The 26,870-nt window shown below is 40.7% G+C and overlaps 1 protein-coding gene across 1 annotated transcript in view; it reads right to left on the bottom strand.

Annotated features, from left to right (window-relative positions):
- ANO6 (anoctamin 6) overlaps positions 1-22,903 on the bottom strand; it is a 48,959-nt gene extending 26,056 nt beyond the window's left edge. Inside the window, exons 1-6 of the mRNA XM_009986402.2 lie at positions 22,900-22,903; positions 22,268-22,344; positions 11,735-11,863; positions 2,919-2,984; positions 1,232-1,510; positions 795-908 (exon numbers count right to left, since the gene is read on the bottom strand). Of these exons, the coding sequence (XP_009984704.2) occupies positions 795-908; positions 1,232-1,510; positions 2,919-2,984; positions 11,735-11,863; positions 22,268-22,344; positions 22,900-22,903 (669 nt within the window). The remainder of the gene's footprint in view (positions 1-794; positions 909-1,231; positions 1,511-2,918; positions 2,985-11,734; positions 11,864-22,267; positions 22,345-22,899) is intronic.
- Between the last annotated feature and the right edge of the window lie 3,967 nt (positions 22,904-26,870).

The following is a 26,870-nucleotide window of genomic DNA, read 5'->3' as shown; positions in this document are numbered from 1 at the left end:
ATCCCGTTTGCAGCCTCACACAGAGTTTTTCCTTAGTCAAATACTCTGAAATCTGATTTTTTTCTCCTTCATTTTCTTTTTTGGTGCTACTGCTAGCCTTTCTATGCAAACCAATTTCCAGAATAACTTTCTTCTTTAAATGATATAATTTAAAAAGCTTGAGAAGTGTAGCTACAAAAGATGGATTTCTTATTATTGCAAGGTGAAAATCAACCCAGTGGAGCTTCTCTCCTCACAACTCCAACATCACCTGTGAGGTGTTGGACTGGCCGGACAGAGCCTTTCTGCAGAAACCTGTGCTTCCCTCCATGTATGTCGCAATGTTTAGGAACTGTGGGAATATTTCTCACTGTGTGAGACTGTCATGCATCCTAAGATGAGATCTGTAGTCTACATCTTTATTAGCAATGTTGATATTTGATAGGAATTTTAATACTGAAAAATTGAGTACTAAAAAAAGGGACAATGTTCAAATTGATTTAGAACTGATGATACAGTGTGTCATGGGAACTATTGCTCACGTCAGGCACTTTACTGAGCTACTTCTCCCAGACAGAGTTTAAGACCTCCTAAATGAAATATATTATTTTTCAGTTATGGAGCTACATTTTTAACCAACAATGTATTGGAAGAAAATGTCTTTAGCCAAACTGTGTCCTATTCTACTATGTTGATACAATAATCAGCCAAGGAGTAAGGCAATCAATAGTGCTTATATTTTTTGATATAAACCCCACAGATACAGTTCAGGCCTCTATTTTGAGATATACTTCAGTTACAAGTGTTGGACTTACGTCATGAAGGGGAAATGCTGCTTTGTAGATTCCAGTGTCCAGTAATTTGTTAATGCCAAACTTTTTCACATTGTTTTTAGTTGCATATTCCACACGGGACAGGATAAAATGAACCTGAAAGTAATCACAAAGAGCTATACCTGTCTCAACATATAATCAAGCTAGGAAAGGGTAAGCAGTGCAGTCAAAATTAACTGCAGAGGGTATATGAACCATTCAAATCCCCTCTTTTAATTCAGGTGGAACAGAAACAGGACAAAAGTTAAGGAATGCTTTCCTTCTGAATTGTCCAGGCTGTTTCATAAACAAGACAGGACTATTGCATCACAAATATTTCTAATTTTTCAGGATGCTTTCATGAAGATAATTGCACTGATTTAATTAAAAGACTTTTTTTTTTTTAAAGATTAAATGCTAGAAATACTCCATGGACTTACAATTCGGCTTCTAGTTGCAGGATTGAAAAAGGTGTCTTTGTCTTGAATATAAAAGTTGGACAAATGTTCCTTTTGAAAAGGGGCAGTGAAAAACTCTTGCTCAGGTTTGATAATGTTTTCATCCACTCTGAAGAGTCTACTAAACCAGTTGAAAGCTGAGTCTCGGGTTTTCAGGTCACTGGGTTGCAGAGGCAATTTGATGTGCATAACCTCGGCATATGTGCACAGCACTTCCCAAGGTGCATGCACTTTCACAAAAACAAGTTTTTCATCCAAAACCTTAAATGAAAGAATATTAAAAATACGTGTGTAAGAAGATGAAAGCAAAGGGCTTTTCATAACACTTCTTAAACTATCCAGAATTGTCTTTTTCTTTACAGCTCATAGATGACCTACTCAAAGTCACATTCATTTTTCCGTCTTAGCAAATGTATCATTAGCTTCTGTAAAAGCACTTGCATGAGGTGGAAATGCTCAGACATACAAAGGCATATAAAGGTATATAAAAAAAGACAGCTAAATGTTTCCTTAATGTTTAATGTTTACATCTCTACAAAATGCTTTACAAAGAAATTTTATTTCCCCTGTATGGGTTCATTAGGAGTGTTTGTACTCATAGCCTGGCTGGGCAGCTGTGGCTTTGGAGCTGTCAGTGACTTCCCAGCAGCTCAAGCACAACCCCAGGGTGACGTGACTTGATGGAAGCAGGCTAGGCACCCACGCGTGCTACTGGACAGCATGAATTCCCAGCTTCATAGGGAGAATGGGGAGAGGAAAAGGAGAATCAGTCGAGACTACTGAGAAAGACAGTACCGGACGCATTTGCTCCCAGTTGCACACCCAAACTAGCATCAGTACGCAGTGGGAACCCTGACAGCCACTCTTGTCTCCTGCCTACACATTGCCTACAGGCCTTCATCGCCTGCATTAGTGATCCTCAGCCTCATGACATTACACTGTGCAGCTCATTAGCTCAGGAACATCGGGTAGATATCTGATCTAGGCTGGAGAAACTTCCAGTTTCAAAAGCTTTTCAGTCATGATGGCAGCAGAATTATTGAAGACAGCAAAATGTTAAGTATAGCAACAGGTCCGTGTCAGCCTTGTGGCAAGCAGTGTACTGATGAATGTAAAGAGCCAGACTGCATCCTTGGTCGTGCAGCAGGAGCTCCTACTGCAGAAATCAAATAAAGACCATGACACCATGGATTCTGAGGGAAGGGGCTCGCAGCCCAAAATACACAAAGCATGATAATTATGACTGTTGCCACTGTGCCAGGCCCTGAGAGGAGCAGAGTGACGTGCAGGAGCCCTGAGCTGCTCTCTGGGCAGGAGAGTTCTGCCTCAGACACTGGCTTCTCCCATGTCCTACACAGATGGAGTAAGGGGAGAACCGGAGAACCTCTCCTCAGAGAGTAGCAGTAATTTTTATCTTCCGAGTGCTGGGCAAATGCCACCGATTTAAACTCCCTGCTTCCCAACTTTTACTTCACAGAGAAAGGGACAGACACAAAGTTTAAAAAAATTCGCATCAAATCACAGAGACGCTACTGACGGAAGAAAGGTGGGCCTTTTTCTCCTAAGAGGGGAGAAAAGTTACAGGACATTCGTCTATCTAGTTTCCTTATTCCCAACAGGGGCTGCTTTGCTCTCAGACACAGCCGGTCGCACAGACAAGAGGACTCACCGATCTCGTTGCTTCAAGTTGCAAGCCGTTGTTTATCAGGTTTGATTCGTATACTTGTCTCTTCCTCTGTTAAAAGGTATTGAACACTGTAAAACATCTGTTCCAAATTTCAAATGTACCTGTGCATAGGAGAATGGAATTGCCTCCCAAACCAAAGAATCGTTAGCTCATTATCTCTATAGCCTGCTTGACAGGTACTGTGGTGATAGGTAGAGTCTTACCTACTAATCCAGATAATTTTTTTTTGCGTTATAAGCAACACTGCCCTTCAATGCCATTGTGGAGAATTCACCCTGTCAGTTTCTGGTACATGAGAAAAGTAAAAATATGTCCCACATTTTGAATTTTGAGAGCAACTACTCCTGTAACTTGTGATCTTCACCTTTAGTCCCTAATTTCACCTTTAGTCCCTAATTGAACTATTGATGGCAGCCTCCCATCCCCCATTAACCTGTCCTTTAGAAAGTCTTCATCTCAAGGGCTTTCTGTCCCATCTTTCTTCCAGCAACCTGTAACTTTATTCTTCTTTAGCAGTAATCATATGAGTTCAGACAGTGGTTCAAACTGTAGTATCCCTCTACATTTTAGTCCATGCATAAGCATCCCCAAAGGAAGAAACTGATGGTGATGGATGCTCCTATTCTAGGAGCATACAAAGTCCCCTGAAGGACATGACAAGTTTTCCTCAGTAAAGATGAAATTCATGGATCATTTCAATCTTACTTCACAGTACCAGCACTTGGTAGGTGGTGAGTTACAAAAAATCTGAAATGTCTTTGCAATCTTGAATTTACTTTTTCACACACACTACCCTCCCCCTTCAAAAAATAGAGACAAACAGCCCCTCTGTCCTCAAAATATGAAATATACAACTCCATAAGGGATTTATAAGAAATTTCGAAACTTCATGTGATGTGATCCAATTTAAAAGCTATCTGCATTAACTGGATGGTTTCCCAATGAGATATTAGTTTATGTAAGTCAAGATTTTTCCAAAACTCTAGTGAATCTCAGGATTAGTAAGTATAAAACTGGATAATATAAACAGCCCATCCCATTTATATTTGTTAGTGCTCACCTGCAGCACCTGTTTGTGGCGATGGTCATGATGGACTAATTTCATATTTTGTTAACAAGTATTTCTTTTACCTGTTTTGGGTTTTTTGCCTTTTTATTCCAGTGAATATCACTTTCTCAGCTTAAGGAGAAGAAAAGCCAAATCTTCTAATGTTTTTTTTTCTTTCACCGATACTTATCACATTTCTCCTTATTCCTCTCTTTTCTCAGGACAAAACCACAATCCCAAACTTTGAAAGCACTCTTTGTGAAAGTATCTCTCCATGTCCCATTAATCCACTTGTTTATTGGTGACAGTATAATGCTCTTTATATTTTTCCTTGTGTATATATATATATACATACATATAATATGCACATATAACATGCACATACAATACAACACAATACAGTATAAATAATGTATTGTATAGATCTAATACATTCTATTATCTGAATGTTGGTGGTAGCTGTACCTTGAAAAGGACACTTAATTTAGCTGTTTCCTGTGACAGCTAAGTCTCCTCCTTCTACTACCAACGCTAAATTAGAATCCCAAAGGTGAACGAGTTTTTTCCTTGCAGTAACATATTTTCTTGCATTTTTCAACTTTTCATAGGTAACAGTGCTCTCCATTCTGCTTCAAAGCAAAAGGTTCACAGTCATCTTGGCTTCTGAATAAACTACAAAATTATTTCCTCTGCAATTTTTGTCACATTACAACTCAATCTCTTTACCAGATCATTAATATATGTAGTACACAACACAGGAGTTGCTTTGTTTCAGCAAATAAAAAAGGCAGAGGGCTAAATACCTGTTTCATCTGTTCCTAAATAGTATAAAGATGGATGGAGGGCAATTCTCATTTGTAGGAGTCTAATTTTTTTTTTTTTTAATCTTACCATTCAGATTGCTTTAATAATTTATTATGGCAAGGAGTGCCCCAAATTAATTTTGCCCTTAAAATCTTAGAGGAATGTTGACAATATTAAGGTTTCTAATAAAGTATTAATGCAAGTAGTGAGAAACAAAGCCCCTGGGAGCCTTTGCTTATTAGGGGCTTTGCTATTTCATATAAATGATTGAATTATGCATACAATGATCTATGGAGGAGCTAGGCTTTTACTCACAGCAGTCTATAGTGATTTTGCACTGACTAGGGAATACAGCATAAATATATGACAGCTTATTAGGCTGGAAAGTGGAGACTGTCCAAAGTTTATTTTAGTATCTGGCATTTTGCTCAGCTACCTTTACAGGCTAAGTTGTAATAATAATGTAACCATGCTAATGCTGCTGATCTAAACCTGACATAGATTTTCATGATTGAATGGCTATCCAATAGACTAGGACACTATGGGATGCACAATCACATACAATCTGAAGTGAAAGCATAGTGCAAGTAAATGCCAAACATTACAGGAATGTAGAAGGGTTTGCTCTTGGGAGCTGCTTTTTCACCATAATGCTTTCAAAGTCTGATGATCGTCTTGTCGAGCTGAGGACACTAACCAAGATTGTGGGTCTGGAAATTGGTAGCAGACTACTAGCAGTTTTTTTCTTTGTGTTCTATAAATGGTAGGGAGCACTTGCTTTGATTACAGTGACAGAAAAATGCCAACTCATATCTTTGTTTAGCTTCTTTTGTGCAAAGATGAAAGTTCCCCACAGCAGTATCCATGTGGCTCCAGGGGAAAAATCCTAATCAGGAAGGAGTGCTTTAATACCCACCTCTGCTCACAGTCAATAAGAGAAAAAGCATGGGGCCCAAAGGCTCCCCCATGGAAATCAGCTAAAGGGAGTAGAGAGGATAACTGTATCAATATTAGCTGCCAACTCTTACAGTTTCTTTGATGGTATTTGAGAGGTTTTCTGAAAGTCTCAGGTGTCAGCATCAGGAAATTAATTGATTGAGAAGCTCTGCTTCTGTAAGCTTCTTTCCCTTATGTTTGAAGATAATAATCAAAATGTGAAGCAGAATATGCTATAAAGGCTGATACAAAAAAAAAAAAAAAAACAAAACCAAAAAACTCCAAATACATGTTTTCTGAGATGCCCTCTGATTTTAAGACAGCCTCATGATTTTCTGAAACCTGATTCGTGACCACACAGAACTGGCAATACTGCAGTCTAGCCCTGCTCTCAACAGTGGCTTCTAGTCACCCTGTTTGGAAAGAACCATTTCTGGTCCTATGAATGCTTGCAGTAACTTCAGAGCAACTCCCTCCTTCCATTTGTCTTCTCATCCTTCTGGCATCTTTCCTTCTATCCATTAGGCAAAGAAGTAAAATTTGGATTTGGGGTTGTCTCAGAAACAGAGATTTTATTTCAGTGATTTCCTGCTTCAAAACCAATCCATCCAGCAGGAACCAGGGCAGGTGTGGTTGCCCTCCTCCGAGTTTCAAAGGTTCCTTTCATCCTTCTTATCAGGCTTCCTGGGCAGGTCGGCTGAGCACACCATGGGCATGTAGAGCCTGCCGTCCTCTACTGCCCCAAATCACTGCAGGAAATGGCACCCAGGCACCCCTCTTTCTGTAAACCCAAGTACTGTTCTGTCGCCAGAGGTGTGACGCGTGCTAAACAGTGGAAGAAGTACAATTAGTCTTTTAAGTTAGCCAAACTTTAAGTTAGCCAAACTTTTTGTTTGTCTGCTATCTAAACTAAACAAGTTTAGAGACAGGAACTGTTCATTGTTTGCTCACAAACTTCTCTAGCACTGCTGAAGCTCTCTGTAAGACCGAACTTAAAAAAAGTGACAAGTATGCAATTTCTCTGTGAATTATAATTTTCATTTAATTGGAAAAAAAAAGTATATTTCTGTGAAGCACAGATTACTTAATGGCTGGAAATGAAGATTTTGCCCACATCCCTGCTTAAATTACTGACAGTCTTTCTGTTTATTTCTACTGGGGGGAAGCAGATGGACTAGAGCAACATTCTGCATTGATTTATTTTTAATTTGCCTTTCTCACACTGACCCTTTAGCTTTCAATAACGAGCTCCTTGAGGACCCTACCAGACAAAACTGGCATTTTGGAGCATTCCTGGAAAGACTGGTGATATTTAGTTTCTATTCTGATGGTAACCTATCTTGACAAATAGGTTACATAAATTGTGGGTTTAAAAAACATGCATTGGGCAGAAATTTCAATTGCTTGCAAGGTACAGTGCTTGCTATCCTAGCTTTTGCTAGCGCTTGCAAAATTAATCATATACCGACTTAAAAAGTTTTGGAGTTTGAATCAAGTTGCATGTATGAATCTTATCTGCTAACTTTTGAATCTGTAAATTATATTCAAAACTTCCATGAGGATGCCATTTCAGTAGTCTGACTTTGCCTCCTTTAAACCAGATTTCAGAAATACATGAAAATAAGGAAAGCACAGCACTACTGCAGATCTTCAAGTTCAAAATCCCATATTTTTGCTCCTTCTATTCAAATCACTCCCATGTGTTTAGTTAATTTATTTCCTTCTCTCTTCTGAGATGTTTATTCAAGGATGCTGCTAATTAATATAAATTAATGCTGGGCCATTATCCCAGTTAGACTCATGCAATTCTTTTGAAAAAGAACAGAAAGCCATTCAAATCAAATATAATAATGGTCCCAGGTTCCACCTCTTCTCTTGCTGCAAACGAATAGATCGATCTGTGCCCTATTTCTCTGAATCCATTCAATTGGTTACCTGGATTGAAGTCTGATTTCCAGATCCTTCCTACTAAATTCAGTAAGTGTTTGGGGGCTCATCCACTCTCAGTGTCATACAAAACCACCCAGTGCAGCACCCAAAACTTTTACTTGAGAAGTGTAGATCTATAGATGTCCACTAGCAATTCAAATCCTGACCCAATTTTCCTGTCATGCAGTCAGGTGGGGTGCAGTGCATGTCTGACAGGATTTGTCCCAGTGACCACACTCCTGGTCCTTGCATTTCACAGACCTATAACATTGCACATGGCCAGAAGAGATCTTGCTGCTCACCTCAGCGAGGTGAGGGTTTCACTCTACGAGAACAGACTTCACTGGATCCCCTATTCTTTAATAACTCAGAGTTTTCAAATTCCATGAGCAATAAACCTCTGGATAATAGTTCTATAAAACTGTCAGGAGAGTCAAAGAAAGAGTAACATGAGCAAGGAACCTATTCAGGCTTAAAGAACCTCGAATTACACAAGATACTGCTTATAAAATTTGGCATTTTTAGTTAATCATTGATTAGAGACAGACAGTGAAGAATGTACTATTTAAAGCTGACAGTAAATGACAATGCACCTCATTTTGGTACCTTGTATATCATCACAAGGGTAGAAGTCATTTGCCCTAGAAAAAAGCTATAACCAAATAAAAAACAGTGTCAGTAAAGACAAGCTATCAACTACATTTCGTGCCAGTATGGATGAAACTGGTATGTATCTTGGGCAGCATCATCTCCACGTCATTCTGGGAACAGTTGTAGGCCAAAATATTAATTCTCTCTCTGGAATTCCAAGGATGCAAAACTGTACCATAAATGTCATCTTCCTTTCCACCTCAGACATAAGGTACATGTGGTTTGTTTCTTCTTTTCAAATATTCTATTCACATTTATTTCTTTTTTACATCTCAGTTTCTCTCCTGTCACTCCTAGTATGAGTGAGGTAGGTCCCAAGGCAGTGTCCTGCATCCCACTCAGGAGGATGCATGAGAGGAAAAATGTTATCAGTGCTGCCAGTGTCTGTGCAGCATTTGCTTAGGGAATGAAGATTTGCAGTGCACACAGCTTCCTCACTTGCAGAGCAAGTGACCACAAGCAAGACGATGCACCTACGTCTTTGAGGTGACTGAAGTGTTTGCGTGCTTGGAGCTGACCTGCACCTATCCCATCCTAAAAACTGAAGAAGGTTACATCTATTCACATTTCAACAGACTGTTCCTCCAACAATGTATAAAGGAAATGCGTTTTTAAACCGATGACACCTGTATGTGAGGCATTAGTGGGAGGGAGCCAGTACTTCTGAGTTGTATCACAGGAGTTTGGTTATGACCAGGTGACGCATTTCAGCTTATGTGACAGACTCACTGCACAAAATCCTCTCTTCACTCCCTCTTCTCTGTCCTCCACCTTTCAGTGCCCTCTGATACCTTACCTTGTGTGTAATGTTTTGTCTGTTTCACAATCAATCAGCTTTGGGTTTTTTCATTAGTTCTTCAGCTCAGTGTGATTGCACTTGTATCCTTTGTTCTTACCCTTGGAAGACCTCCGCAACGGCCACTTCTTCATTCTTGTCTCTTTCTGTGCTTTTTACCGCCCTTTCAGCACCGTATGCACTCCTAATATCAAAATCTTTGTCCGTGCCTTCCACAGTACCCTTGCAAGACTCTTTCTGTCCATGGAAATTATGGCAGTGAAAACTGCTATCACTGCTGTATTCAGCTTCCTTCTGATACATCCATGGCACCTCAGTCACGTGCCTCAATCTCCTGGCCATACTTCTGTCCATACAGCCTTTGTTGGCTGCCTTTGCTGCCAGGACACACAGCTGGCTGTTGGTCAGCTTGCTGTCCACCAGGACCATGAGGATCTCTTCCACAGAGCTGCACCCTAGCCACTCAGTCTTCATCTTATCTGATCGTTAGTCTAATACACCCTTGTTCTCACATTTGTTGCGTGTAGGTAGGCTGCTTCCTCTTTCTCAGCATGCCATAGATTCTGTGGCTGCAGATCTTTGAAGGACTAAGACCTTTGAATGTAAACTCTTTTTGCAAGCACCTAGCACATTACTCACAACTCATGGTTTCGTTCTGGCTAATGTTCTTACATTAATGCTGCACTAAAAATACTACTGCATTGCTCACATTTAATTTCCATCACTATTTGGAAAAGACACTCGTTATATTTTTAAGTACAGTTGGGCAACGGCCAAATATTACAAACATAGATGTAAAATGCTAATTGATAAAAACAATTGTTTCCAAAGGGGCAGCTTTTCATTTCTAATTACCTCTTTCAATTAATTTTTATTGCTGATCCTGTGATCATGTGTAATGCAACATCCACCCACTGCAGAACTCCCTCAAACACTACTAACGACATTCCTTATGGCTGCCCTGTTAATGCCAATGACAACACTGTGTAATGAACATCAACTAACTTAGCTACAGGCCTTTTTACTCCTACTCTTCTCTTTCCTAACTGCAAATCGTTATTTGTGTATGAGCTGCTTTCAGTGATATCTTTGCCCCTGTCTGCCTCTACCAGAGGCTGCTGCTGGAACATGGAATGTTGCTAAATCAGAGAAAGAAGCGGGTGAGTGGGAGAGAGCAGATACCAAGTATGGCACCAATCATTCTTATCCAGCTGGACTGAGTTGAGATAATGAACTACTAATTAACTACTCAACTCAAGGTACCTATCCTGCCTACAAGAGGCAGGCCATTTCCTCCTGGCTGTGGAAGATGCAACAGCGTCCCTGGTGCCGCAGCCCAGGCTGGTGAGTGACAACTGGTGACCCTGATGTGATACATCCATGAGACCCTGGGAAGCCCTGACTCCCTTGCTGAGCCGAGACCCCTGGCTGCAAAGGAGCCCGAGCCAAAAGAGCCGGAGCCGGGAGCTCGAGCGAGAGTCCTTCGGAGAAGAAGGTAAAGCCGCAAGCCCCAACGTGGTATTCGCAGGAGGGAAGCGTGCTGGAGTTGGATGAATGGGCCGGGTCTCTGCTCACCCATAAAGCCTTTGTGAAAACAAAAAATGGTAAAACAAAAAGGGGGAATTATGGCACCAATCATTCTTATCCAGCTGGACTGAGTTGAGATAATGAACTACTAATTAACTACTCAACTCAAGGTACCTATCCTGCCTACAAGAGGCAGGCCATTTCCTCCTGGCTGCGGAGGATGCAACAGTGTCCCTGGTGCCGCAGCCCAGGCTGGTGAGCGACACTAAGGGGACTACAATCTCATGGATGGATATTTCTCAGGCAGTTCACAATTAAAATAGCTCAGTGGTATGGCTGAGCTTATTTTTGTTGCTCTTTGTACCATCATGAATGACGTCCATTGACAGACCTACTGAGATAAATACTGATAGTTAAAAAATAATCTATGATTGTCATTGTTTGCAGTCGCTAAGGAACATCAAGCAGTCACTGGCTTGAGTCAGAAATTTTTTGCAAGGTCCCTAGGGAGGGCCAAGGTGTTGAAGCGCCAAGGGAAGGAGCAGCGCAGGGAGAAATTCTGGTGGCAAAGTGATGTACAATTATTTCCTGTAAATGACTTAGGTACTTTACTGGGCAGAATGTCAGCAGCTATGTTCAAAACTGTGATCTGGAGCACCTGGTCAGCTGACTTCTTCTATGGGTTTCTCTGAATACCCTGATTCTAACACCAAAGTCCACTATGGGCCTAATTCAATCCCTGTAGAAACAGAAAATCGCCTTAGTCTGAAGAGCTTGTGTCTCATCCTAACCGGGATCCTGACACCAACGCTTTTCAGCTCACATCTCCTGAAGTGTTCCCTCCCAGGAGAATGCTCTGAGGTCGCCTAGCACACACTGACAGACACGAAGTGCAGTGCTCTGCCCATTTCCACAGCAATCTACTGGCTTGAGCTTACCCCTGTTCCCTGCTCAGTTTGATGAGCATCAGTCTCCCAGCTCCCAGGAGTACCACCAGGACAGGGCAATGCAATTGCTATTCTGGGTGAAGGCACTGTTCTTTCTGCCTACTGCTCTAATGCCCAACAAACGATTCAGGTTTACACTGATAAACTGATAATAACTTACCTTTTGCTTTTTACGATCACTCCTCTTGTGAGTCATTTTTTTGCTTTCATCTTCATACACCAAAACAAAGTCAATTCTTCGCTGCCCATCACTGAAGAACAAGGAGTCAGGCTTATCATCAAAATCAGCCTGGAAGGCAGATAAGATGATAGGTTAATATGAAGAATTTCGGTTGCTGTTTCCTTACTTGCTTCCTGTTACACAGTATTTCAGTGAATGGAGAAATTCAACATGCCAGCTTGTATAACACGAAGACCAAAGTGACAACAAAAGTAGCAGGGAGTAGAATGGAGAAAAAAAAGTTTGTGAAATCTCTGCATGACAAAAAACCAGCAGAACTTTGACCTAATTTTGTTCTTTAAAAATAGCATATTAACTTTTGGCAATGGGAGGAGCATTGGGATGCAGCACCATTCCCAAATAATGCATCTGTCAAGTAATTTGCATGCCGTCATGGCTATAATGTTAGATGGCCTGTCTACAAGATATATTGTCGCCTGATGGGAGTCTCAGAATTAGTGCGTTCCCATCTGTCCCTTTACCTGCCAGAAGTTACAGCATATCCGCAATTAAAAACCAACCAAACAAACAAAACCCAAAAAGCCCAGTAGTATCATGCACCCTTAATACCCAAACCCACCATTGTCTGGAGAACAAAGAACATGACCAGGCTGCAGATGAACTCTCAAAATGGATGCATCCTATGTGGATTTATTTCTCTTTGTATTCGCAACATCTCAGCAAGCAAAAAATATTGTTGTATGCCACACATCCATCATGTTATAATATATGCCAAAATCAAAAGTATTAATATATCCATAAGCTGTTATCTAGTCCCTGGAGGAAAGTAGGATAGATTGTCATATCCACTAATAACATCTTAATGTGTTATTTCATGTGTGAAATGATACAGACGCATTGACGACGAGGGAACCTGAACCCTCAAGTAATGATTTTGTAGTTTACTAGAGTACTCTGAGGGCACTATCACATGTAACAACCCCTCCTTTCAGGTAATATATAGCTGTAATGTTATCAAAATCGTCATGTAATGAGCACCAAACTCTCAGGTACTTGGCCAAATCCATCCATGGTGTTACTGAGGGCAGTGCCACTGAAGTTGATAGATCTCCAATGTCTGAAATGGGACTCAGCATTGCATTAGAGAAGGTAAGATCTCCAAAGCTGGCAAGACTCCCATACAGAACAGCAGAGGAGCCTTGCCTTCCAGATGGTTGGGCATGCAGGGTGGCCCAGGGCAGGATCAGGCCAGGCAAAATAACCCAGAATAGTCTGTTCAACATGCTGTGTCTTTGGGGATGTGGGAAAGATTCCCAGATGTCCTATTCCTGAAATTTCCCTGTCAGTGCAGACCAAACTTCATGAGGGATGCCAGGTCCAGTTTTGATAACTCTGGGATGTCTGGTCCACAGAGAGGCACATGGAAATGTGCCTATGGTGTTAGAGACCCCTTAAGTGCAGATTGAAATGGTTGTTCTTCAACTGTGATAAAACTGAGAAGAATACCGGTCTTCAGTCAGGAGCACCCCAGTTCCAGAGAGCATATAGTGTTCTAGGAACCACATGTGTCAGTGTTTCCAAAATAAAATTTCCTGGGAGTTTTATTCTAAACCTCTCCCTGAAGACTGTTTTGTTACTTTTCATTGGCTGAGCCGGAACAGTCGATCAAGATTTGTCTCCCCGTAATTATGACAAAATTTCCATATTTTAAATAAACTCAGTGGAGTTTAAACTAACTATTTTTTATGTTGTATGTGCAAAGTCTAGGACCTGCTGTAAAGAGGTCCTGTTAACTTAGTTGCTTCAAATATCTGAGCAGATTCTTGGTTAGAATTGTTCTCTTCGAATCCCACCTGTGCCTAGACATTTGTTACAAAATATACATATATGCTGACATATGGTCAACATACACATATATTCTACTTTAGTTTCACAACCTGGCCTGGGATTCAGAAACTACCTAGGCAGTCATTGAATCAACATACAGCTGCACACTGCAAATACAGTTTCAGGAAAAAAAACACTGTAAACTTTTGGATGACATCACCAGACCACAATAAAACTAAGTATCTCTATCACCCAAGGCAAGTCACAGATGTTCTCCACGTTTAGCCAGTATCTCGGGCTGAACAATAGCCAGTGGTTCTATTACTCAATGACCCCTCCCCACTCAAGGAGAGGAATTGGGAGAAGGAAGGAAGACCAATGGGTTGAGATAAGAGCTATTTAATAATTGAAATAAAATAAAATTGAAAATAATAATGGTAATAACAATGTATACAGACAAGTGATGTACAGTGTGATTGCTCACCACTCCTTGAAAAATATCCAGCTTGCTCTCGGCCATTAATGTCAGAGCAGGAAAATCCTGAAACCTCAATCCCAGAAGAGAGTAGGCCTTGGGAGCAGAATGATGGGCAAGACCCTCTAGGGATGGCAACCATTGAGAAAGAGAGGCTGTCCCCAACAAACTTTCCAATTTATAGTGAGCACAAGTTTACATGGTATGGAATATTCATTTGCCAATTTAGGTGTCAATTGCCCTGGCCACGCGCCCCCCAGGTTCTTGGACATCTGGGTTGGTAGCAAAAAACAAGCTGAAAAGTCCTTGATCACTATGGATACCTGCATGCCACAGCTGGCTACAAACTAAAACAAAGTGTCTCACCAAATTTGTTCTCACCGAATCAGGTGCTGCAGTCTTCTTAAAAATGTGACTTACTTTAGAAATGTAGCTTTTCTGAACAGAAGATTGGTTCTGTGATTCTATCCCAGCAAAACCAGGACAGATGTGAATTTCTAAATTCTTGAGAGCTAGAGTTGGCATAGTCCCATCAAGCAATCAGACTTGACCCTGAGAGGTTTCCCTCCTGCTGAGGACTATCCATGGGTGTAAAACACAGCCCTGCTGCAAACGTTTCCAGTCTCGTTTAAAACATAATCATGAGGATTTCATGTTGACTAGATTCCCATCGGGAGGAATCTGTCTCCCTGTTGGGAGACAGCTTGGGAGGTGCTGGGGCAGCAGTGGAAGAGAGGGTGAGGAAGCTGAGCCCAGCCGGGCGCAGAGCCCAGCCCTGTGGCCTCTGATCTCCCCTGGAACCTCAGCAGGCTCCAGCAGCTGCTAAAATTGCTCCGTGTTGCAATGCTGGAAACGCAGAGCCCAAACCTTGTGATAATGAATCAGGAGGGGAAGTGTTGTCACTGCGTAAAGCAGAAGGTTTTTTAATTGTGCTTCTTCATCTTTTGAATCTTAGAAAGAGCATTATAATAACTTCTGCTTAAAGACAGAGTTTAGTTGTGAAATTCAAGCACTTGAAAGCATTAAAGTAGTAATAGTGCATTTGAGGCTTTTTCCGCTACAGTTTTTAGCTCTTTTTCCTATATGACTGACCCACACAGGATAGAAAAGAAAGAAACAGCAGACAGTAAACATAAGATCAAGTTTTGATCTAACCAATTTTGATCATAATTTGTAATCATGTAACTTCACTGTTTAAATAAGTCTCCTCTAAGCTTCTAAAACCAGTACATAACTTATTGCTAACTGGCTTAACTGGATTATCAATAACCAGATGCAAAGTCTGCCTGTTAATCAGTATTCTGACTCTTGAATTTGGTTACATACGCGATTTCATTCACATGAGTATATAGATGTTACCATATACAAACACCTTTCTCTCTCTATAGATATATCAAACTTTGCATATACGTATAATGGAGTACAGCTGAAAGATTAATCAATATTGGACTGCATGAAAACAGAAGTTTGTACTTATGAAGCTATGGCTTTTAATCACTAGGACAAAAAAAGCTCTATGGCTTTTAATCACTAGGACAATGTTCAGTTGACTTATCCATGGACACTTTATATATCAATAAAAAAAAAAAAGAATTGACTCATTAAGCCTGAATACTTAGGAGGTCAAGATAAAGACTCACACAAATCAATTGTAATGTAACCTTAAATGTTGCTCAATTAAAAGTAAGAAGTAAAATGCAAAAGGAAATATAATAGTTAAGGTTCCAACAGCCACATTAACTTAGATATGTGGTGTATCCTATGATCCCTACTGGATAGTTTGTAATGAAAAATCATATATCATTCAACATAATTACCAGGGGAAAAACAGGACTGAAAAATAAAAAGATGTGCTGTACTCTGAAGTTAATAATTCCTTTGAGACAGTGTTTTTTTGTTTGTTTATTTTAAATATGTAATATTATATGACAGTATTACAAATGTTATCATCATACAAACACACACAAGCTTGTGTGCAGAGATACATAAGTTAATGGGGCTGAAATTCCAATACATAATTTTTCTTAAGTATCAGTAGCAAATTAGAACCCAAAATAATGAACAGGCTCATTGATACCTCTTTGTTTTGGGAGAAACAAACACAGAGACTGTTTACTGCACTACCTAATTTTCTTAGCTTCAGCATAATCACATCTTAAAGTACTGACAAAGGCAATTGGTTGTGCCCTCTAATGTTATAATAATGCCCTAGTGGACAGCAGGTTAATATTGATTAACATCATTAATAAATAAATAATAAAAAAACCCATTTAGCTGTAAAATACTAATTATATTTAGCACATACTCTGCAGCACTTCTGAAGTCTCCAAGTGCTGTATAATCAACTGCTTGCCCACCACTTGAGAGATGAGGAATTATTAGCTGCTTTAATAACAGAGGGAATCTGAAGGATTTAGGCTGTGGCTAAAGCTTTCTGAAACACCCAGAGTACACCTATGTGGGCTAGCCTGGAGACAGCATGGCCACATTCATGTGGGTGTGTGCACCTCTGCGTTTCAGTTCAAAGCAGGGTGAGGCCAGGTGAGCATCAGCGGCTCTTTGCTCCAGGGAATGAGACTGGAGGTAGCCTGCGGTGACAAAACCGTGTATAACACAGCCACCACCTCCTCAGCATCAAATGCAACATTCTACAGACCCACTGCTTGTGTCCTCACTACCCGCAGATGTACACACAGCTGAGGGATCTCACCATAGCTGAACTGCTGCACTGATGCAATCACGCTGAAGGTCCCGGCCAGCCCTGAGAAGCAGCACACCCTTCTCTTAATCCTCCCTGTCTCTGACCCACCGTGGCCACCTCAGCAGATGAATAAGGAGCTTCCTGCACTCTTTGCTAATCCAGCACAAGCAGCCATCAGTAAACAGCATCTGCCCTCCCAGCCCCTGGGACAGAGTGGCACTTGGAGAAGGGACAAGTGGGAAATGAAGACAAGCTTGTCCCTCCACACGGGGCTGTAAAGGCTGGGGTAACTGGTTTAGCCCTAAGTGACCACATCATGGAACCGACCCTCAGCCCTTTGACTCAGAGCTTCCTAGGAGGGAGCCTACCATGTGCTCCTCCTCACTTACAACCAGGCTTGCTGGCATCTAAGGGGAGCTGCCGCGTCTCACTCTTGAGACTGTTCGTGTAGTCATGGCTACATGTGATGCCGGTGGCAGAAAAGGAAAGGAAACCATGCTAGTGGAAAGCTCCCTCAGCCACAGTGACGCTCCATGTCAGGGGAGAAAAAACGGTGGCATTACAAAGAAACCTGTCTCCACTTTTCCAGGCTTCTCTGGGCATGACATTGTTAAACACATGGTGGGGATGATGGTGGGAAGGGCAGCACAGAGACAAGCACGAAGGAAAATATGTGCACAGGAATTGCAGTTATTTATTGTTTACTGCACCCTGAACAAGCATGGTATTGTAAGCTGATTTTTTTTTTTTTTTTTAAATAACAAGAGATTCTACAGGAACAACTTATCTGACTGGAAGGATAAAAGAAGTGCTTTATTTTGCCTGCATGAGACTTCGGTGTGACTGTCAATAGCACCAGATGTAATCATTACTGAAGGGATAAACTGCTTGCCTGCAACCTCACATAATTTTCAGATATGTTTCAAAACAGCTTCCTGCAGCATGCCAGGGAATAAATCAGTACTGGAAAACACAAAAGCAGAGCAGAGCCTGTGTAACATCACCTCTGCTGACAGGCACCTGCAAAAAAATCCTCGGGCTGGAGCACGGCGATGGTCTTGTGGGGGACCTGCAGGTTACACTTCAGTTGTGGGTTTTACGTAGGTGAAAATTTCAGAGTGCCTGTTTAGGAGCGTAGTTATTTCTCTCTACAGGCATCAGGAAACTTCAAATCAAGTAAATAAAAAGGAAACAAATTATATTACCAGGATATAATGAAACATAATTATTTGTAAAGTGCTTTGAGATCATCTGAAGGAAATGTTACAGAAATATAAAGTTCTTCTTACTATCACAGCTATATAACAAGATCTTTCATTACTTTATGTTCTGACTTACCAACAGAGACAATTTTCTGACTTTAAGAACAACACAAGCATTTATTTCTGGAAGATATAAGATACATAAAATATATAATATACTTCTAGAAGATATGAGTTTATTTGCATATCACATATTTATGTTGGTCTGTCTCCATAGGGCTGTCAAACTGTTGTGTCTTTGACTTTTTTCCTTGTGACTCATATTTGCTAATAACAACAGGGGGCTTTTAGTTCTGGTTTTAGCAACAATGAGATTATTCATAAGCACTTAATCAGAACAAGATTTTTGCTTTGTTTCCTAGACATGAGAAGAAATTTTTACTATGTAACAAACTGAAATAAACTGAGACTAAAGAAGAAGTAGGAAAATATGGGGCGTCATTACAGTCACACTTTTCTGCCAGCAGAAAGCGGTTGGTAACTGGCCAGGCATCGGGATGCCTTGTCCCCTGTGCTAAGTTTGGACCAGACACCCACTTGACTTCCTGTCTGAGCGTCAGGTCGCTGCTGGCTGCAGAAGGAATTCCAGTCACTCCTGATTAGAGAGAGACCACATGTCCCTGCTTTTAAAGAAAGGTGAAGAGAGTATTCTGCTGAAAACCTGCTTTTCAGCACCTCTCATCCTTCTCTGGATGCAGGAGCTGGGAAATTCACTCTTTCAGACTTTCCTGAAGCCTTCTCACTGCAGAAACTGTATTTGACGGGCAGCAGTAATACACAATTTGAAGAAGTTATCCTCCCCTCTGCAGATGTTGACTCTTAAAAAATCTTACTGTTACATCCAAATTCAAACTATCTACCTATAAGGCAGGTAAGACTGCAAAATGAAACATCTGAGAGCTGGAAAAGGCTTGAATTAATGCTGTCTACGCAGTTTTGTCTTCTTTGTACATATTGATTATGATTCATGACTTAATTGCACAACTGCATGCCATACTTCTATGCTCCTCATAGTAGTTATGGAACACTCCTTGCTATCTTCTTTATTCAGTGTCTTTTTTTTGTTACATCTCATCTAAATGGCCCAAATGCTTAAAATAAGAATTTTCTTCTGATTATGCCTGTGGTACTCTCCTCATGGAATCTCAATGTTCTACAAATGTTGAGAAATTTAATTTCACAAGATCCCCCAGGAGACAAAGTAACAGTGTAACCCTCATTTTAACAGTGATCACGTAAGGCATTTAGAGATCAATGCCAAAACCTGTTGCCTGTCTCCTAAATTTGGAGTTCTAGCTTGAGACACCAGGACAGTGACATCTTTCCAGAGAGGTCAGCAATTATCTCTCTTCAAAGGGCAATACGCTCACTTTCAAGTCTGTACATGACTATTTTGAACTACTGCAAACAGGGCCACAGATGTTCCCCTTTGACACTCAGGAAATACACAAAAGCCGGATGTGACTTTGCAAGTCTTGCACAGAAACCCTGTAGCAGGAGCAGGGATAAAATCCAATTATTTAGGACCGAACTCAGTCTCTCTAGTTGTAACAGCCTTTCCTTCCTTCCTTGCAATTTCCTTCCACATTTACATCTTGCTGAAGTACTACAAACAACACCCTCACAGAATTTGGGCTTTTTGGAGATTAATGTCCTACCAAACGAGGCAGGGATCTCACGACAAACTTAGCATGTGATCCTCAAATGAGAGGCAGCACCATAAGAACAGGGCCGCTTTATTAGCCAATAACTTACCCAGTTTTGGCTACTCCAGGACGACTTGCAAAACCAAATCAAATTTCCAGAATACTTCCAGCTGCAAAGCATGATCTAAGTTTAGACAACAGGTGCAGTACTTCCCTTCTATTCAATCGTTTAAGGCTAGGCTTCCTATGCAGTTTCCATTTCTAGCTACAATTAGCACTCATCCAGTTCACAGGCAGGCTCAATAGATCTCAATTTTATCTTTTTGGTCCCCCCAGCTCACTGAAACTGTTCAGTAACCAACAAGTAGGACCTGACACGGAAGGAGTGGTGCAGAACAGACGCTGCTAAAACTGAGCAGAAATTACAACTGCTGGTAAACATGAGTAACCAAAAATAAAAATTGATCTTGACAGTCGATTTTCAGTAGAAATAAAAATACATTCCACCAAGACTGCTCAGAGGAGACTGTTCTAACTACAAGGTATATGACATTCCAGCTTTTTTGATGCTATTTCACTTCATAGAAATATGTAACAAAAAATTTCATTGAACCACAAGCTGAGTCTAAGAAGGGTTTTTATAACATCCTAGTCAGGGCACTCAGTTGGGAAATGAAAGCTCTTGGTTGCACCTCACACTCCAAAAAATGTTTAAATATTTTTCCAGAGACCGAAGCAGCTTCAAAGGAAGAATACCCTGCAGCAAAATGCTGAGGCAGTGGCAGGGGAGGTGAGGTTATTCAGCTCCCAGAAGGAAACTAATTTCCTGGTACTTTGGGTATTTGTTTCCTACAGCAGAGACAAGAACAAACCGCCCTGACCCATAACTATGACAAGTACTTTGCCAGCTAAGGTGCTAGAGCAGCTCCTCAAGGCTCTGGTGCACCTTGGTGCAATGAAGTCTGAATCTATCCCTTCATTTACACTGCTTTTGAAGTGCCCTATCACCACAGAAATCCTTGTCTCTTTCTTTTACAATTCTGTTTCCATTTCACTTTGGTATGAATTAAAATAGCTTTTGGTTTGGTGGCCAGGCTGAACAATAAATTATCTAAACAGCTCCAGTCATAATCATATAAGACAGAGCAGGCTTAATTCATTTGCCTGAACTTGTATACTCATTTTCCATCTTTTAAATTTTCAGTTTGTTTTTCATTGTATTATATGTTCTCTTCGTTATATAAAGAAATCAGTGTATTTCCTTATAGACAGAGAAATGGAGCAGAGAAATCACCAGGATCTGGACCTCCACAGTCACAACACAGACCTCCTCTGTGCAAGCTAGAGGGATAACCAGTGGCAGTGGTAGAATGTTGTCATTCCTGGAGTAGGATCTAGTAGACAGCAATAAAGAAACGCATAGGCAGGTTCCATTATTTGTAAATATCTGATAGTTTATATGTCCCCTTGGACTGAGCTGACTGGGAACCTGCTCCAGCTCTCATTACTTGGTGGCACCATTACAGCGGTTTCTTGAATGATTTCTGTATGTGAGAACCATCACGAAGCTCTTAGGTGCTCAAAATTAATTAGTCCAACAAGCAGCTCTTGACACTGTTGAACTTGTTTCTCTGTGTCTTTTCCTCTTGTAACAGTGATCCACTTTTGGAAGTAGTTTGACTAGAAAAGACAATCTATACACACCCAAAGCCAGTGACACTAACCTCTATCATTAGAGTAATGAAACACAGAACAGTTTTTTTTTGATTTATATGGAGTTGCTGTATTAGCTTTAGGATAAATATATGATTTTACATCTTTTAAAATCCAGGCTTATAGCTATCTCCTTGTGCAACTGCAGATTGCACTTGTATTGTTCCAGAGGAAAAAATAAAATTGGACTCCTCAGCATGCCAACTGGGCATCAGGTTGGCAAAGCATGTGCCATGACAGGGCTTGTTGGGGTCAACTGGCCAGCCCTCAGAGATAAATGAGATCTGAGGCAGGCGATCTTGAGCTAGAGCCAGAAACCTGGTAGCTGCAGAAAATATTAGGCAAGCTGGGGGACTTGAACTTTGGATAAAGGGAATGGACACCTCCAGGTTTTTTTCTCCCGTTTCACTCTCTGATTGGAGTAAGGGATTTTTTGGTGTCTCTAAGCTTTCTGTAAAAACAAATCCTGAACTCACATGTCGGCCAACTAAGACCTGCTGTGTACGAACCTATAGAGTATGTATGTTGATACGTAACGTGTTCATAACTATTTATCCTTGTATATACACACAGAAATCCTATACATGCATGTACAAAATTATATCTAGAAAGGAGGTGTACGCGTGTGTATCAGTTTATAGTGAATGCATATTGGTCACTTTTAATCGAGTCCAGTGCCTGCGTCAACCTGCACTTCCACCTCTGAGTCAATGACTTCAGGTACATTTAGGGAAACAGAGACACAGCAACTCAGATTCAGTCACACAGATGAACTGCATGTGCTGCAAACGCAAAGGAATGTCAGTCTTCTGGAACAGCTACTGACTGTTGTCGATCTATTCCAGAAAAAATGACAGGTAGTCATAGTTAAAGTAAAGAAGTACCTACCCATTCAGGAGTATGAAGGTTCTGCTGATCTGGCACAGTTCCATAAGTGGGAATAATCACCTGATTCAGTTCCAAGACTAAAAATAAACATGAAAAATTAAACATTTTAGTATTTTGTGTGATAGGTGAGGCTTTTTAAAATTTTATTAATGGTTTGTGGAGAAGCCACTTTATTGCACTTATTTAGTGTTTCAGCAGTAGAATGTTTGTGTTTCACAGTTCAGTTATACTCAGCAGGTGGCAAAAGAGCAAAATGTAAATTTCACCAGGATAAGAAGCTAATGCTAGGAGAGCATCCTGACCAAGTTACAGTGATGCAAAGCATCCCTTTGCTAGTATGTGTTATTTAGTGTTTCAGAAACCCTGTCCACTCTGTAGCAGTAGTTATGTTTGTCTTTCAATGAATAAGGGTACCAGAACTGGCTCCACCTGCACAAGTTACCCTAGCTCATGCTGACTGTACTTGTCAAGCAATAACAAATAACAGTACCAGGAATCCTTCAGAAATCCTGGAATGGGTGTGATACAGGCAGTGATGCTGTAATATTCACTCTATAACAGGAATGATTTTCACATAACCTGATAACACATCTACAAGTTCAATGTGTATTGATGCCCCAGTTACTCCTCACCCATTTCCCCAATACCCGTTAAAAACCAACAACCTGCAAAACGAATTGGTTTCCTGAAAATACAGCATAAAATAAAAATGATCTTGTGAAGCATGCTATTCCATGATACCATTACCAAGCACACTGGGAAAACTGGCCACCAGATCAGGCACTGGATAACACACAAATTCATCCTAATAAAGCTGCTGGAAATAAGTTACAGAAGCTCTGCAATCGCTGCAAGGTATTGGTTTTAGTTTCTTAACAGATATTTTTGGGTCCTAAGAAGAAGTCAGATAACATCCTGAGGCTGAAGGAAGAAGGCTGCTTTCTGCCTGTGCACGGCAGGCAGATGGATCCCATGTGTTATTTTTAGGTCCTTAAAACAGAGAGATGTCTTAGCTAAATCTGTTCTGCACTGAGGAAAGGGTCACAAATATCAATGGTACCCTAATGCCAGTGTTGTCTGGAAAAGACAGCCTCAACTTATAAAAAAATATTGTAATACTAAAAGAAAATCCCCAAACTCTAAAATAATCTAATCTATAGTACTGTTAGGATAGCTAAACATCCATTAGATACAGTGCCAGGACAAACATAACTGATATGCTTGGTGGGGTTTTTTGTTTGTTTGTTTGTTTGTTTGTTTGTTTTTTTCCCTGCTTAAAAACTTTGTTGATATGTGGCTAAATTCTCAAGAATTTTTAAAAAGCTTTTTTCACTAATGATGCTCATTTATACCAGCTAAAGATATGTCAAAACACTTAGAAAGAGAGCAGAACAAGACTGCTCTTTACAAATCAACAGAATTCGTTCATGGCGTCTAAGCAGCTGAATTCTCTGGTTTAAATACTCTTTCATAGAGCTTGGTAGGGACTTTGTTCCAGATGTTGAGCTGTCAGTTTCCAGATCTCTAGTATGGTGATAATGGATACTCTAGGGAGGAGACAAAAGCAAGTCCATGAATTTTTCCACCAACATCGTTTCAGAAACATTTGAGTCATAACCCAAAGGTTGGCCCAGTTGAATAATCAAAGTCCATAAACTCTCACAAACATTAACATCTTTAGAAACGTTTCCCTGCATTTAAAAAAAGAGCAGGAAAATGTTGACTAGTGCAACACAAACGTCACATAGTGATACCATGGGACTCGGAAAACCTGAGCATATCTCAGCAGCTACCGCAAGATTGCTGTATATGTGCATCATTGTATTTTAATGGGTTCAGCTCAGACTGATGTGAGAAGGGCAAATACGCATTCTTGATGTCAGTGTAACGGGCATCCCCCTACATTCCTTAGGTAATTCTTTATTCTCTGTCTGGACACAAAGATATTCAGATACAAAGTGCTTCTGAAAACCCACAGAAGAGGGAATGTTTCTGCCCACATAAAACAGGCAGAGTGAAGGAGAAATACAACTGTCTTGCTTTGAAATATAAATATCTGCTCTGAAACTCTGGGTGCCATTACACGAAAGAAGCAGATGTGGACAGAGACACAAAGACTTCTGCCAGTCACTGAACTGCAGTAACGAGAATCATGAGTTAAAATGGCCTTTTGCTAAGTCCTCAAGATGTGTTAACTACACACTCCTCAACAGTGCTGTCTAGAAGTCCCTTCAGCTAGAACTGAAGAGCAGGGGGAAACGTGGCATTCACAGCAGGAAGGATAATTCCATTTCTCCCAAATCCTGACAGATCTGGGGCTGGCCGTGAATATCCTCTGGAGAAATTTATTCCTGAGTACAATTTGCTTCTGCCTCAGTGTCTCTGGCCAGCATTTCTTCCCCATGATATGGTGAGTGTCATGCACACTTTGTCAATTTTAAAGGCTTTCATGAACATTACTACTAACAATCTCTACCTATTGCTGCAACAGAGATGAGAGGCTATGGCACGCTGATAGGCATGGAAGCTGCTCTCCCTTTGGAATAAACATAAAGATGATTTGAAACTTTCCTTGGGTCTGAATAGCGAAATAATAGAGGTTGCCCAAAGCACAGGCAGTAGGGCTGAAACACTTTTTTGAGACTGTAAATAAAGAGGCCTGAGAATGGAAAAAAAGCAACATCCAGAAGTAAAAGAAAGACGCTGTCCAAAATAAACATTAATGACAAGCAAGCTACAAGGATATTGGATAAGCTGATGTTTGAAAAGACCACTGGGCTTAGCTCTATAAGCAAAGACATTGCCAAACATGCCTAAAGTTGCCAAAGTTTTTGTGCCAAAGATATTCTTGGCCGTTGTCGATTGCTCTCTAATGAACACAACTAAAGGTGAAAAAGGGCAGTAGCACTCTTTAAGCTTGTAAATCAGCTACATAAGCCAAATTAATAGACACAGAATTATTCTGAGAAGTCAGAAAGGTTTTATAACACCAAACTCATAGAACCTGGTACTTCACTTCCCTCAACAAACCTGTGAGACATTGAAAAGGACTAGATCTCAGCCCTGGCACTGAACATGGTACCTCACAAATAATTGTAAATGTAAAGCTAGGAAGTGATGCCTGGAATCCCCAGGCATTGCTGCTTTGCTATAGACACCACATCACCTCTCAGTTCCGTCAGAGTATTTTGTAAGAGTACTGACTGTCTGTCATAGAAGTTCTAAAAAGTGTAAGTCCCAAATCCTGTTCTTACAGGGGGGGAAAAAAAATAACAGAATGTTATGATCTCCTAAGTACAAAACTGATGTGCTCAAGAATATCTGCTCAGTCCCTCGTTGGGATTTGCCTGCTACAAAGAGTGCCTCTTCCATAAGCAGGGAAGTTTACAGTATGGCCACAGAAAACGAGTTGTTGCAAAGCTAGACCGCAGTGCTGGGGCACATCAACTTATCTGCATTACCTGGCTGCACGCATAATGCCGTCCCACAGCAAATGCAGGTGGAAAGCATGGGAGAAAAGGGTAGCAGGCATTTACTGAAGGAGTACATTGAACAGATTATGTGCTTCAAACCCACACTCTAGCTTAGCTCACAGCGCTGCCCTCCTGGAGCCATGCCTTAGATGACAACCTTCACTACCTATAGAAATGTAAAAACATAAGTACACAACTAGACACACCCAGGTCTTTTAGACCTCAAATCGATTGTGAAGAAGATTAATATAATAACAAAATCCTTCACTGAATGGAAAATATCAGGAAATATTTGCATGTAATTTTTATCTGAATCAACATTCCCTGAAATGTTTATTTGACAGCCCAGTCACCACATTAAAACGGAAAAAATAGTCATTAGTAGAGTCTATCTGTTCTAATGAAAATCACATGAAAAAATCATATCAGGTTTTCCACCATGAGGCGGAGAGAACTGGATCGAGTCAGACTGTTCCCATCTGCTGGGATAAACAAGAAGATCCCAGGATGATGGGGCTTGGCCCTGATACCGCTTTCTACGTAGAGCTGATCCTGCATCACACACTTCTTAAGAAAACAGACCAACATTGTGCAAGTATCTCCTCACCTTGGCAGGCTGCAGTTGTGCCAGCAGAAGATTGATTTCCTGATACTATCGTGCACAGCACCCAAGAGGCAACCAAGCAAAAAGCCCCACCTCACAGGTACTGCCTCAGAAGCCAAGACGGCATGAGATAAAGTACTAGATATGAAACGAGTCTTGAAATGAATGAAAACTACTCTGAAGTCCATCATCTAATCAAGTCAAATTACTTTCAGCATATTTCATAAAAAAAGAACAAACTACTGTTATCTGGAATGAAACTAATGTTTCAGAGAGATTCATCTTAAAAGAGATGAGTATTGATATATTCAAGGCGGAGTAACACGTGAAGAAATGGCAACCACTGTATCAAAACTGTGGAAATCATAATGAGGGGAGAGCATCATTACCAGGCGAATTAGTCTAAAGATCCAGAGTCATCCCTGAATACCAGCTGGGGACTGCAGCAAAGCCAACTGTCCTGAAAGGGACTTTAAGTAGATGGCAGCTTCCTTAAGAACATTCAGCCTTCTGTCTCTTGGTCCAA

The sequence above is a fragment of the Tauraco erythrolophus genome, chromosome 4, assembly GCF_009769465.1.
Source record: "Tauraco erythrolophus isolate bTauEry1 chromosome 4, bTauEry1.pri, whole genome shotgun sequence".
NCBI classification, from domain to species: Eukaryota; Metazoa; Chordata; class Aves; order Musophagiformes; family Musophagidae; genus Tauraco; species Tauraco erythrolophus.
Note: the sequence above shows the minus strand (reverse complement) of the source record. Positions and strands in the feature narration are given on the sequence as shown.